The following is a 14,821-nucleotide window of genomic DNA, read 5'->3' as shown; positions in this document are numbered from 1 at the left end:
GGACTTTCGCTTCCAAAATCAGCCACGTCAACAGTAAGGAAGTAAATTACAGCCAAGAGATGGCATGGATTTATTCAGAAGTCATGCACATGGATCATTGTACTGAGCCGTTTTTAATTATAAAATGATTACATAAAATGAATATGACTTTATGATCTGATGTAATTTTTTTATAAACCCTTTTGACTTGTCAATTATACCCAGTCTATTCAACGAGACCGCGTGAGTGAGAGAGACACAGAGAGAGACACAGAGAGGGAGAGGGTGGGGAGGTAGAACTGACGAGGAAATGAGAGAAATTTATTCCCAACATAGATAACAATTTCCTCTCGCTTTCTCCTCAGACTTATCTGTAATGTTTATTGAAGTGAAGCTCTTCAAACCATCATTTTTCTCGGCAACCAAATAGATCTATTTCCCGGTAAAGTTTTTGCTTCGTTTCCTCTGGAAAGCCTGCCCAAACATAGGGAGTAATTGACTTGTAAGTCATGTCAATCTCTCTCTCTCTCTCTCTCTCTGATCACTTCAATATTGGATTGTTAGATTGTCACAAGTCTATATGATATCTATCTGCTTTGTTGCTGAGGAATATGCGGAAGCAAAGATAAAAAAATGAAGTATTATTATTTATGTTGTATGATGTTTTTGTTGTTAAAACTACGAAAGTATTAGCTTAAGTACGCTCGATTAGACGCCTTTGGATCTTAAAAAATAGAAATTACTAAGCAGAACATAACAAGAGAGAATATTCTGGAAATTTTGTTGCTGCTGTTATTGGTTCCTAAAAGACATGCTCGGTTCTATGACTTCATATGTTTTCATTTTCTGGGACCTATTGATAATTAAATCCTTACTCAGTTTGTATGTCTCAGTACTGCGGAGGCATTTCCTTTGTGTCGAACGACGCATAGAATGTGAGGTTCAAATCCAATATTTTGCGTTTTATGACATTTATATCCGTTTGATTATATATTGAAGAGCTTTCAGTCATTGATAATTAGTAGTACCCAAATGATTCTTTCTGTTTTCATATTCTACATAGAAATAAGAAAAGGAAAATGACAAAGGTTTAATTGGGCAGGCATCTCTCTTTCGTAGCTGGCATGTGCTTAATGGAGGTGAAGGAAATTGAATAGAGTTTTTCTCTGAGTAATGAGATGGTGATGGACATGATTAGTAGTACCTCTCTAGTTCCAGTATCCGAATTACTCTCTCAGACCGTCATTGCGACATTTGATACTGTACATGCAGCGAAGGAAGTCCTCATTCAGAAGGAGAATTTCCAAAAATTCTCAACTTACTTGGAGAAGATTAAATTTATCTTAAAGGAGTTGTTGGGGCTAAACTTAGACATTTCCAAGAGCTTAGAAAATGCTGTGGAGATCCTCAACCGAGAGATTAAAGTTGCTAAGCAGCTAACTCTTGAGTGCAGAACCAGAAGCAAGGTTTATCTCTTAATCAGTTGCCGGAACGTTGTTAAGGTTTTAGAGGGTAGTACAAAAGAGATTGGTCGGGCATTAACCCTCATCCCTTTGGCCGCTTTGGATGTTTCTTTGGGTTTAAAAGACCAGGTTAGCCAGTTGTCCAAGGATATGCTGAATGCAGAGTATCGAGTGGCTGCAATGGAGGAAGATATTTTGGCAAAGATCCAGTTAGGAATAGAAGAGAGGAATGCTGATCGATCCTATGCAAATAATTTGTTAGATCATATTTCTAAGGCTGTTGGGATATCCACTGAGCAGTCTGAATTGAAGAAAGAACTAGAAGAACTCAAAAGGGAAAGAGAAGATGCCATGATGAGCAATGGCTTGGCAGACGCTACACAAATGGAACAGGTCATTTCATTGCTTGAAAAGGCTGATGCCACATGTCCTGAGGAAAAGGAGAAGGAATATTTCAGAAAGCGGAACTCTTTAGGCAGTAGGAAACCATTGGAACCGCTCCAGTCTTTTTATTGTCCCATCACTCTGGCTGTTATGGTTGACCCTGTGGAAACTTCCTCTTGTCGGACGTTTGAGAGGAGTGCCATAGAGAAGTGGTATGCTGAAGGGAACAACCTTTGTCCCTTGACCATGATTCCCGTGAACACTTCGGTTCTCAAACCCAACAAAACTCTTCAACAATCAATAGAAGAATGGAAGAACAGGAACACCATCATTACCATTGCCTCTATCAAACCCATTCTGCAGGCAAGCGAAGAGCAACAAATGCTTAAATCCTTATGCAAACTGCAAGATATTTGCATAGAAAAAGAGTTGCACCGGGATTGGGTAACAATGGAGGGATACATTCCAGTTCTAATTGGACTTCTCAATGCAAAAAATCGTGAGATAAGAATGAAAGTTCTGTTCATCTTATTTATGCTTGCAAAAGACAGTGAAGATAATAAGGTACCTTCAAGCTCCTGTTTCTTTTGTGATTAATGGGACTAGTGATACTAGTCCATTCTTCATGCTATAGTACTTTGTCTGTTTATGAGATAGACATGCGTGGTTTTGGTTTTGTATGGGTTCATTTAGTAGACTTTAGATTTCTGTACATTGCATTTTCACTATAGGAGGTAAGCTGACCTCCTTATTTTTCAGTTCGGATAAGAGGGAAACTTTCCATGTTAATTCATTCATATATATATATATATATTTGCAGGAAAGAATTGCTAAAGTGGATAAGGCACTTGAATCCATTGTTCACTCACTTGCGCGCCAAATCGGTGAAAGTAAGTTAGCATTGCAGTTGTTACTGGAACTTTCTAGAAGTATTGTTGTACGAGATTCTATTGGAACAGTTCAGGGCTACGTACTTCTCCTGGTGGCCATTTTAGGCAGTGATGACAATGAAGCTGCCAAAGATGCCGAAGAACTTCTAGAGAATCTGTCTGTCCTTGATCAGAATGTTATACTAATGGCAAAAGCAAGTCATTTTAAACCTTTGATACGGCTTCTTTCCTCAGGTATGCTGGAAACAGTCAGATATTTAGATGCTTCACTTGTGTGATTTCAAACTTGACCTGCATTGATTTCTTTGGAGTTGATGCAATTATTTTCTTAAGAAGCGTGAAGGTTAATATGCAAGTTTATCGTTTAACATTGAGTTTTATTCCTGATAATACTTTGATTTCATGGAACAACGCCACTCATTTTTACATTTCTTGAACTTTGAACTTATTGTGAATTGCCTCAAATTCTTGTAAATGTTATATGGAAAAGTATAGAAGTAAGGAGGAACATAGTTTCTGTAAGAGGAAAATTCTATATCAGTAAGATGATTGGAACAAATTATGATTAAACCATTTTTATTGATATTCGGAGTAAGGGCTTGGTGGCTTTAAGCTGGATTCAAATTCCAGGACATCTATTCTTTTAAGGACTTCAGACTAATTTGGAGACTCCCAAACAAGTTGGACTTCTTCCTGCTGAAGGCAACCTTCTCGTGTGAGGAGCTGCAGAGTTAGATAGTTTTTGAGGCTAAAAGATGCTTCTTATGAAGTGAGGCTTTAGGAGCTAGGGTTTAAGTTTCTTCAACCAGCGTTGTATTCCATCTTTTATCCATACAATTTCTTGATCACTTCCATCTGTGAATGCAGGCCTTTGTGCCAAATATTTAAGATTGATTTTTTTTTTCCTCTCTTCTCTACTTATTTTCTCATAACAAGGTATGGGATCTTTGTTTGGATTTGAGACTGTTATCATGGTTTTTTAGGTTGTTTGATCAAGTAGTTGGATGTTTGTTTGGTTTTGTTTGGATTTGAGACTATTTATGTTTTGTTTAGGATGTTTGATCAAGTAGTTGGATGCTTGTATTGCTTAACCAGATATCCAAGTTTGCTTCTATTAGGATTTTGCATTAGTGCGTAATAATATGCTAAAAAAGTTTGATGTAACGAAAAAAGAACTGTCAGAAAAAATGATTTTAATATTTGATGTTTGAAGATGCATACTCTGCTTGCACAATAGGAACTTGCCAAAGCTGTGGAGTGGTGAAGAAAAATCGCTGACGATAGTTTTGGAATACGATTAGGGGTTTTTAGAGGAAGCATGTTGATGGATTTTGTGTTGTCTGCCTTGGACTTCAAATGAAGGTGTAGAGTGGTAAATTACCTCATATTTCAATAAATTTATCATTACAAGTACAGAAGGAATTATTGGCACTGTTTGCGATCAGAGGAAGTGCTAGACAGAAAGTTTGCTCGATGTTCACGTAACAGGTTGCTCGAGTGGAATGCCGGACAAAGAGTTCGCTTGAGGTGTGCTTGACACTCCACTTGATCAAATAACGCAGAAAAGTGAAAATAAGGATTTCTGCCATGTGACACTATAAATATGTACTTAATGAACAATTTAGTATAGTGTTTTGAACAATTTAGCATGTTGAAGAAAAACTTTAATTTTGTGTCATGTGATTGATTTACTTGTGTTTGCTTTTGCTTTGTCTATCATTATTTTTCACAACACTTCTCTCATTGGATTTATCTAAGCTTACTTTCTCTTTTACATGTCATCATCTGAAAACCTTTTCTTCATTGCTCTATGAATGACTTGGTTAAGCAAGAAGGCAAATAGGAGAGATAATAGTTCTCCTGATCTCTCATTATAGTCCTTTGTTTACGTATGCATAATGTTTTCTACTGGCTTGAAAGGAAAGCTATATGAAACTTATTTGTTTGGGCAAAATTTCATCAAGTGTAGCTAATTAGTCTAAAGTTGAAGATAAAACAGCACCAGACCTAGAGAGTATTCGTGAGGCAATCACAATATGTTCATGTGGTAATAATTCAAGTTTGGACTTTGAGTTTAGCATATGCAAATATCTGTATGACGTTAAATATCTGTCCATTAAAGTTGTGGCAGTGGGCCTAACTGGTATATTTTAACCAGGAAAGGCTTAAATTTGTTGCTGCTAACTTAGGATTTGTAATGGCTACTGCGTTGATGCAGGATCAGAAAATGTTAGAATGATCATGGCCGAAACTTTATCAGAAATTGAATTAACTGATCACAATAAATTGTCCATATTTGAAGATGGGGCTTTGAGTGCACTTCTTCAGTTGCTCTCAAATGGTGACTTACAGATGAAGAAAGTGGCTGTTAAAGCACTTCTCCACCTCTCGAGCTTACCACAAAATGGCCTCCGAATGATCAGAGAAGGTGCAGTTGGGCCATTATTTGAACTTCTGTATCGTCACAGTTTATCTTCACCCACTTTGCGCGAGCAGGTAGCTGCCACAATTATGCATTTAGCAATATCAACCACTCTCCAAGAAGCTGATCAGGAGCAGGTTTTCTTGTTGGAATCTGAGGAAGATATTTTTAAGCTTTTTTCACTTGTCTCCTTAACAGGTCCAGACATACAAAAAAGCATTCTCATAACATTTCACGCAATGTGCCAATCTGCTTCTGGTTTTGATATCAGGATGAAGTTGAGACAGGTAATTACCCTTGAAACACCTAGGATCATACCGGAAACCAAAAGCCATCACATATATATATGTAGGTATACATTTATACAAACATATATATATATATATATATACGCTACTTATTTATTTCTTGTGCCTTCCCATTTGTATAGTAGTCCCTACTAGAAGTTGAGAAATGTTTACTCTTTTCCATCCCAGATGAAAACAATTCATCCTTTTTAATTGGGCTCAGACTTTCTGATTGAAACTGATTTATCAGAAGCAATCACTAACAAGAATGTCTACATGATTCCCAGCTCTCTGCTGTCCAAGTATTGGTTCAATTATGTGAGGTCAACAACCATACTGTACGGACAAATGCTGTGAAGTTGTTCCATTGCTTGGCAGAAGATGGTGATGACAGAACCTTTTTGGAGCATGTGGGTCAGAGATGCATTGAGACATTACTGAGGATCATTGAAACTTCGAATGACGAAGAGGAGATTGCCTCTGCAATGGGTATTATCTCCAACCTTCCTAAGGAGACACAGCTCAATCAATGGCTTGTAGATACTGGAGCAATTCAAACAATTTTTACATGTCTAACTGATGGAACAAAAAATACCTTACGCAATAGGCAAGTAATAGAGAATGCTGTTGGAGCTCTTTGCCGTTTCACTGTCTCAACAAATCAGGAATGGCAGAAGAGAGTAGCCGAAGCTGGCATTATCCCTGTGCTGGTACAGTTGCTGGCTTCTGGAACTGCCTCAACAAGACAAACTGCAGCCATTTCAATGAAGCAGTTTTCTGAAAGTTCCTCTAGCTTGAGCAGGCCAATGAAAAAGCATGGGATCTTCCACTGTTGCTTGGCCACTTCTGAAACTGCCTGCCCTGTACACTTGGGCATCTGCACAGTAGAATCTTCATTTTGCATTTTAGAGGCAAATGCTTTGGAACCTCTCATAAGGATGCTTGGGGAGTCCAATCCTGGGTCCTGTGAAGCTTCTTTAGATGCAATCTTGACACTGATAGATAGTGAAAGACAGGGCGGCAGTGAAGTGCTAGCTGAAGCAAATGCCATTTTGCCAATTATAAAATTATTGAGTTCATCTTCTGACAGACTGCTGGAGAAAACTCTTATTGCTTTGGGAAGAATTTTTCAGCTGGAACAGCTAAAGCAAAAATATGGAACTTCAGCGCAGATGCCATTGGTGGAGATTGCTCAGAAGAAAAATAGCCATTTGAAATCTCTGGCTGCCAAGGTACTTGCTCAGTTGAATGAGCTTGGCCAACAGTCTTCTTATTTTGGTTGATGATATTTTGACTTTCAGTTATTCGCAAATGAAGAAGCAATATTATGTTCATCGGTCATTATTCATTAGCACATTGTAATTAAGCTACTGAACATTCATATAGGAATGAATTCGTAAATCTGAATCAGATCAATTTTCCAAAAGAAAGGAAAGCTCTGCACGTTATATATAATGTAGTCTGCTAAATAAAATCTGAATCTAGTATTATGTATCCTTGTTGTAATTTTCCGTATTCATACTAAAATTTCAAAACTGATAATGGCTCTTCATCCACACGGATGTTGCTTCAGAGGTGAAGATTCTATTATTCATTCTTTTGGATGTAAAATGCCTGGTATTGTACCACATTCCCTGAACTTCTTATCAGTCAGTCTCTCTATTAATATCACCTGAAGTGGGTTTCTTCTACAAGCTAGTTCGAAAGCTTTTCGGGGCACGAGGGTAGTGGCATTTGAGCTTGTGAGTTGGTAATGTTTGTGACTGGTTTATTAGGGCCTGTATAATTGTATTTCATATGTTTGAGTAGATTTTCGTTGATATTACTGTGGATGTAGACGCAAGACGTGGACGAATGGTAAAGTACTGGCATGTTTTAATTATGGGAGAGTTGTGTTGTTTATATGGATGCAACACATCTGATTCTTTATGTGGTATGCTTCTGCTGGTCCTTAATTCCCATGAACTGTTACAAAGCTTCCATTGCCATAACAAATTGCTCTCAAAGTAAGGTTTCTGCATAGCATCCACATTGGTCTATGCATATGCATATGCAAAGTCATATTTGCATAATATGAGCTTAAATCCATCTATATTGGATTATATATCTTTAAATATTTGAATAGCTATGAACAGTACATTTACATGTTTGAAGATCTACTATTCACTCTCCAAAACATATTTGACTCATTCTTTCTCTCTCCTCCCACTCTCTTTCTACGTATTTTACCTTTACATATTTTACTACATATTTTACTCATTCACTCTCAAAAAATATTTTACTCAAATATTTTACATATTTGAATATCAAACCCATGCACCTCTCTCACAGGTTTTGAGTACATTTATTGGGTGCTAATGGAATTTCTTTAGGTGCTAATTGCATGTATTAACCCAATACATGGAAATTGCAAACTCTTAAAAAAAAAAGCAAAAACAATAATAAAATGATAATATTTTATTATTATTTTGTCTCAAATTTGCGTAAGCCAATATGGGAGTTTTGCTTGTATGGTAAATTGGATCTCTAAAAGATGTGATTTTGCATATGCATATGCATAAACCAATGTAGATGCTATACATGTGTGTGTGTGTATATATATATATATATATATATATAAGAGCTTCCTCTGTGGGAAGAGGGCCAAATGCATAATTCTATGACCAGGGGCAGTGGTGAGTGGGGACAGCTATCCCACTGCGATTTGCATAAAAAATCTGATGGGTATGTCATTTTTGTAAGGAGTTCTGAAAACTTTTCAATATATATTTTTTTTTCGATAAATAAAATCTTTTTGAGAATAAGAATAGGCAAGAACTCAAAATAGACAGGGCATATGCAAGAGAGTCACCTATGCATGATTTTTCGGTTTTGAAAACTTTTCCACATTGAACTCTTTAAGGTTCCATGTTGTAATAAAATTGATAGGATAAATTCAAGCTATTCCTGATTTTTCTAAGTACATTCGTGGTCCTAAGAGAGGGAAATTTGATGAAGGGAATCTGATTTTCATTCCATCAATGGTAGAGGTGAGTAACAGAATTACTTGACACTTACAAAGTCTTGATTCTTGAGAACTGTTGAACTTGTTTGATTATTTAACAAAGATACATATATGTTGTATGTATTGATTTAATCATTTACCCTTATGATTTCTTTAGTTTAATAGCAATTAAATAACTCTGTAAAAAAAGTGAAAAACTTTCTTTTTAGGATTCTAATGTTTTGGTTTTGTATTATGAATTTTCTATAGCTTAAATGTGGGTAGAAATAGTGTTTCCTATGTGATTGTAGAAACTCTACTGACTGCCAAATCATTGAATTGATTTTCAAGATTAGGATTTTTAAAAGTACTTGCAAATCTTTTGGAAATTATTAAATACTGTCATAAGATAATTTTATATGCCCATATTTGTCTTTGTATAGGTCCAAAATTAAAAAAGAGATGATAAAATGAGCGAGCGCCGTACATTTATTTTTAAAAAAAAATAATTAAATATGAAATCTATATAAAAATTTAATTTTTTAATTGTGAAACCGACTTTGTTTTTTTTAAAAGAAGTGGACAATTGCATGACCGATGATGCAATCTAGTACTAATTAAAAATATCTGAAGTTATTGCTTAGCAATAGCAGTGTATTTTGTAAAAATTTTCTTATTTTAAAAAATATTTCATCAAAGAATTTATATTCTCTTTGATTAAAGCTATTTTAAACAACGCATGACACATGTTTGAACAAAATTTTGCTCTCTCAAAATCATACAAAATAGAATGAATGATGCAAAAGAGACGTCATCCTCTAGTCATCATTGTTGAAGACAATACGATCATCATATACTATTGAGAAGAAAGGTCCATGATTGATACAGTGTCCTGAACTAGTTTTTGGATAAGGTTTTGGAAGTCAAAGTACCTAATAAAAACAAAACCATAAAGAGACTTTTTTGTTTTTTTTTATAGGCAAAAAGAAAGTTCTTCTTTTTTTTTTTTAAATAAATAATGTGATTAGGAATTTAGGATGCTTCCAAAGCATGTTTTACTGATAGTGATCCAAACTGTGGAAAAAATGAAAGCCACAGCAATTAAAGTCAGCAATGTCCAGCACAGCTGCACAAACAAGGAATCTATAAAGAAAGGCTCTACACCCCCACATATGGAGATCTTGGGATCTCGACAGTGTAAAAGAATTTCTTTTTTTTTTTTTTTATATATATATTTTTTATGTATTTTTTAATACTTTTAAATAATTTTTTAAAATTTTCATCATTAAAAAAATATTTTTTTAATTAATAAATAAAAAAATATTTTTTGTGCACTGTCAGAATTCCGGATCGCCATGTGTGATTTTAACATTTTCTGACCTATAAAAAATGTGTTGAGAATGTCAGGATTTACGGCTGAGGTTTGGCTTTACAGCTGCATGCCCATATTCTAATGCCTTTTTAGAAGGGTCCAAAAAGGTGGCAAAAAGCCAAAGAGTTCATCTGTGGTGCATCTAGAAGTTGTCCCTTATTCTTTTTTTTTTTTTGTTTCTTTCTTATGGTGTTTGTTGGTTGGTTTGTTTTTTTTCTCTGGGGGCACATGCAGAAACATCATTTTTTTCTTTGATGGAATGTTTGGAAAGAACTCATTATCACACAAACATATTTTAAACCCAAGATAATTTTTCATCTACTTTGAAAAACTTTCATCAAATGATTGGTGGTTCTCATCACTTTCATAAAGAGTTAAAAAGAAAACTCAAAATCAATTATTACCTATTTTATATATAAATTCAATGAGTTCTACTTTAAGATCTCAAGTGTAACATCCACAGTACATTAATCATTAAAAAAAATAATTATCTTGATTGTCTGCCACACATTTATCATCTTACAGGAGTGTCACACTTACTAGTATTACGAATAGAATCTTCTAATGACAGGAAATATTCTGTGTTCATAACCTCTTATCTATCTACCTCTGGAGAGGTTTCAATTAAACTGAAAGAAAAAATGAATATTATGAAAGCATCATTAATTTAAAAAGCATGAACAGCCTCATATAAACTGAAAACATATCAGAAATATTAACATCCATTTAAAACCTTAAAAAAGAGGAGTAGTTCTTAAAACCTAAAAAATGCAGGTAAACTATATAGTTTTAATAGACAACTGGGCAGCCATCAACCACAACACCTTTTGCAGTTGGGCAAGAAGCTAAGGGGCACCCTTCCACATTGTTTCCCCACCAGTCAATTCCCCTTGATCCCATGGTAACAAACAGCAACACTGTCATGAAAGCAGTTCCAGCATCAAGACCACCAGAAAGGACATAATTATAGCGCTTCCACCATTCTGGCCTGTACCTAAAGACTACATATCCGGAGAGAAACCCAACAATGATCCAACTTGTGTAGTTTACGGCACTAGCTGGTGGCATCATCGACGTAGCACCCAACAGGACAGGCATGTGAATCAATCGAATCCAGCTTTGTTTTGGGAATGCCTTGTGTGCAAGCCAGACTAGGAAAGGTGCAATGGCTCCACCCAGAAAGAACCAGTTGACATTCCCATATTCGCCAAGGTTTCCAAAGATTCTACGAGGTCCAACAAGCCCCCAGATGACAGATGCATCGAAGAAGACACGGTCCATTGGGCAAGTCCAAGGGCTGTCCTTTGGCAGCATAGAGGTATCACAGAGGTGGGGGATGCTTTCCATCAGCCACCATGCAGTTCCCGTGTATACAATAACTGCTAGTAAAGTTCCAACCACCTGCAATAACGCCAATTTTAGTCTCTGGGCTGTAGTGCCATAATGTGTTTCTCTATATAAATTTGGGATAGAAAATTGACCTGTGCCAAGAACATCGATCTTGGTGGAATCTTCATGTAATGGCCAAGTTTAAAGTCTGCCAAAAACGTTAGAGCTTGAGTCATGCTGATGTATCCATACACCTTGAAGCACATGTTAGCAACGGGACGCTCGGGGTACATGTACCCAATAATGTATTCTGTTATAATATTCAACCCTGGCATCTGATTCACCAGTAAGAGATGCACAAAAGTGTTAAATCTCAGCATAACTTCATTTAACAATAATGCAAAAGCAAAAGCAGTGAGTAAAGAAAAAGGATAAAAAAAAAAATTGATCATTTTTTGTTTTAATTTTTGATTGGTAAAAAGGCTAAAATTATAGTTGGACTTTTATTTACCTGGTTTGTGGTGGCAGCGATGATACCAATTGGAAGAGTGAAGAAAATGGCAATGCCACAAGCTAGCAGCACACCCCACCAAGGCAATTGGAGTGACTCATTGTAATGCATGCAAGCATACATTATAAGAGCAATGTTCAACACAAGGATGACAAGAAACCACCACGTAGGAACTGATTTGTACTTCTTCATAAGCCTGGTATGTATATCTTCCTTTTTACTCCCTCCAAAGGCACTTTTAGTTTGCTCCCATAAATCACTGCATGTGGTAGGTGCAAGTGAATTTAGCTTCTAAAAAACTCTTGCAATAGCATATATTGTTAAACAGTGCCATGTTACGCCAAATATATTGACAATTTAAAAATCAACGGGGAAGAAAAGTGATGTTCATTTATCAGAAATGCGTGAGTGCTTCAATCATCAGAATATTTAAAGGAGAGAGATCCAGTGCTTAATTCCCATCAGAGAGAACTTTTCAGTCAATTGTTAACTTAATTACTATCTCCACAGAAAAAAAACCAGGCTAAGGAGACAAAGCAAGAAACATAGATGGGCTCTTAATTGTAAGGAATTAAAAAGAATATGCATGTATACATACAGACACACATTCATATTAGTATACATTTCATAGGCAACAAAGAAAAAAAAAAAAAAAGAACAGAAAGTCATTGATAAAAACATTTATGCCAGCCATCTTTGCATAATCTATAATATTAGCAATTATTTGACAAGGAGTGAAAAGCTTTAAGGCAATGCTTCAACAGTAACTACCTTCCACTGAATAGCAGAACATGCACAACCGTAGCAGTAAGTGTGGCAAACCCAACGCCATAAGTCATAGCAAAGAATGTGCTCAGATGTACAGGCCCCATCTGTCCATAAGTAGCACGATCAAGATGAAATCTGGAGTTAATGATGCTCAAAATGTTGTATTCCGAACCGTTTGATGTGAAAAGGTTGTTGGAATATATTGGAAAGGTCTTGGCATTGTAGAAGTCGAACCAGTAAGAAATGGGTGTCATCACATACATTACAAGTAAGAACCCAACAGCAGTGTTGGCGGTGGCAAACCATGGACTAGCTAATGGACTCCCAAGGTAAGAGGAAATTGTACTCCAATCAATCCCAAAGGAACCTATACCAAGGCCTTCTAAGCCAGAACCCAGTTGTTGGACAAGAACAGACTTCGGAGCAATCCAGCAGACCCAAGACATTGATGTTAACATGAAAAAAAGATAGCCAGGTAAGACATAATATGCAAAGCTACAAATCAAAACCAGTAGGAAGAATTGGGTACGTGTAGTATAGCCTTTAGGCCTTTTTTCCTTCTCATGTAGGGCCCTGCAGTGGTGACATGATATCAATCAGGCGACCGAAAAGATGATGAGTATACCAATCATTGATTATTGAATATTCAAAAGGCACAATTACCTGAATAATGCAACCTGAACCAGGTTAGAAGGCCACCACATTGTCGCCGGCTCAACCAGATATTTTCTGAAAAGTCCAGCCCATCCAAACCCTAACACCTACAGTTCAAACAAGCAAACCACATCATTAGAGAAGAGATTTAAAGTGCTCGGATGCTAACATCTATATAACTGCAGGACAATAATCATTTAGAAAACTGCAAGTTGGATAAGTTATCAATTGTTCAAACCAGTATTCAAAGATTCAAATTAACATTTAGATAATGATTGTCAAAATTATATAGTTTTGACTTTTACATTAGTCATCTGCAAAGAGGCAAGGGGAGTCAAATAGAAATTAAGATTATGGAACGATACTACATCTAAGTCATAGTAACAAAAGTATTCATTTAAAAGGATCCCTTGTCAATCTTAACTTTTTCATCAAATTTACTAGCCTAGATCAGAAGTGGCTAAAGTATCCCTACTGATTTCCGAGATTCTTTTCTTTATAATTTCAAGATAATAATGGAGGGACGAACTCTTAGTGCATCCTTATAGAAGGACATCACTGCCAATTGTCCGGTTAATTATTTGAACTTTTCTCTGATTTAATCGAGGTATTTCCCCATATTAATTCTGAATTCTCAAACCATACAAGTGCTGGAATTCCCTTTTCCTATATGTCAAGAACTCTAATGCCCCAGAAAGCAGAAAACATTGCCAATACTAATATATTCCATAATCTGTTAAGTAGTCATCAAATAATCGAACAAGCCTTCATCTAGCTCTTTCAAGAGTGAATTAAAAACCCAAACAAAATTGAAAGAAGAAATATAGGAAGAGAACCTGAGTCGTGAGCATAATAAGAAAGGCCGGAAGAATTGGGAGGCTCCTCTTATAATAGAGCTTAACAGCAGACAAAATATGAGCTGCATAAACCGATCCAGCACCCGAGTTCGCAAAAATAGTGATTAAAACGTGTTCCTTGATGTTGAAGGGCCCCGGATTCAAAGTGAACTCCAACCTCGTACCCTCAAAGAAGGGACGCTTTGGCAGCACCCTCGCCATAAAGTGCCCAATCGGTATCACCGCAATCTGGGCAGATATTGAACTGACCGACAATGGCTGTTTCCTGTACCAAAAGAACTGGTTCACAAAGGACAGTATGACACACGCAGTAACACCCAGAACCCACATCCTGAATGTGACCGCCGGTATGGTCGGATCGTCGGTTTTGGGCACCGTTAGATCGACCTGTTTAATAGGACATTCCTCGTCGAACTCCGAGGTATCCTTCCCCTCAACGGGCAATACGTCACCCATGATTATTGTATTGCAAAAACTGGTGCTCCTTCTCTCAAGTACTCTGAAACACAACAAACAGAAAACCGAACAACTGCGAGACAATGTTACGAAGAAGGAAAGATATCAATGGAGAATTACCACGAAGGATGTACATATGCGAATATATGGATATAAGTTAAGAGAGAGAGAGAGAGATTCTCACGGGGAATTTGTTTAGGACTTGGAATCCTAACAGACACGAACACCGGAAAAGCAAACTACCCAGGAAAGAACGAAACTAGTGTAGTAGAAGTGAACTAGGATTCCAACTCATACTGGGATATTCAAAAATAAATTAATAGAAATATATTCCAAGAATATCGAGAAGGAAAGTGGCAGGAAGGTGAAAAGGTCATCAATGCTGAGAACAAGGATTCCATGATAATGATGCATGTGGGTTTTTAATCAATTCCCAGATCAATCCTTCCCAGATCAATCACTATCC

General features: G+C 36.5%; 2 protein-coding genes across 4 annotated transcripts; one reads left to right on the top strand and one right to left on the bottom strand.

The window, feature by feature from the left end:
- The first annotated feature begins 210 nt into the window (after positions 1–210).
- Positions 211–6,919, top strand: LOC122311383 (U-box domain-containing protein 44-like). The gene is made up of 5 exons (XM_043125926.1): positions 211–481; positions 1,082–2,390; positions 2,647–2,950; positions 4,935–5,425; positions 5,713–6,919. Exons 2-5 carry the CDS (start codon positions 1,158–1,160, stop codon positions 6,706–6,708), a joined length of 3,024 nt encoding a protein of 1,007 aa, XP_042981860.1. The 5' UTR covers positions 211–481; positions 1,082–1,157; the 3' UTR covers positions 6,709–6,919.
- A 3,523-nt stretch (positions 6,920–10,442) lies between these two features.
- On the bottom strand, positions 10,443–14,821 carry LOC122311130 (oligopeptide transporter 6). Of its 3 annotated transcripts, none has more exons than XM_043125543.1 (7): positions 14,540–14,821; positions 13,879–14,428; positions 13,052–13,149; positions 12,392–12,961; positions 11,621–11,879; positions 11,262–11,444; positions 10,443–11,181 (listed from the first exon to the last, which is right to left on the bottom strand). In XM_043125543.1, exons 2-7 carry the CDS (start codon positions 14,353–14,355, stop codon positions 10,570–10,572), a joined length of 2,199 nt encoding a protein of 732 aa, XP_042981477.1. In that variant the 5' UTR covers positions 14,356–14,428; positions 14,540–14,821; the 3' UTR covers positions 10,443–10,569. The 3 variants fall into 3 exon arrangements, with proteins under 3 accessions (XP_042981477.1, XP_042981478.1, XP_042981475.1); XM_043125544.1 differs by having other exon boundaries at positions 13,879–14,398; XM_043125541.1 differs by having other exon boundaries at positions 13,879–14,821.

The sequence above is a fragment of the Carya illinoinensis genome, chromosome 5 (genome assembly GCF_018687715.1).
Source record: "Carya illinoinensis cultivar Pawnee chromosome 5, C.illinoinensisPawnee_v1, whole genome shotgun sequence".
Taxonomy (NCBI): domain Eukaryota; kingdom Viridiplantae; phylum Streptophyta; class Magnoliopsida; order Fagales; family Juglandaceae; genus Carya; species Carya illinoinensis.
Note: the sequence above shows the minus strand (reverse complement) of the source record. Positions and strands in the feature narration are given on the sequence as shown.

Coding starts and splice junctions, on each gene's coding strand:
- LOC122311383 (XM_043125926.1), top strand. CDS start 1,158: ATGGTGATGGACATGATTAGTAGTACCTCTCTAGTTCCAGTATCCGAA. Junction 2,951..4,934: donor GATACGGCTTCTTTCCTCAG/GTATGCTGGAAA, acceptor GCGTTGATGCAG/GATCAGAAAATGTTAGAATG. Junction 5,426..5,712: donor TCAGGATGAAGTTGAGACAG/GTAATTACCCTT, acceptor CATGATTCCCAG/CTCTCTGCTGTCCAAGTATT.
- LOC122311130 (XM_043125541.1), bottom strand. CDS start 14,355: ATGGGTGACGTATTGCCCGTTGAGGGGAAGGATACCTCGGAGTTCGAC. Junction 13,150..13,878: donor TTATTATGCTCACGACTCAG/GTTCTCTTCCTA, acceptor TTTGAACTGTAG/GTGTTAGGGTTTGGATGGGC. Junction 11,880..12,391: donor GTTCTGCTATTCAGTGGAAG/GTAGTTACTGTT, acceptor TACCACATGCAG/TGATTTATGGGAGCAAACTA.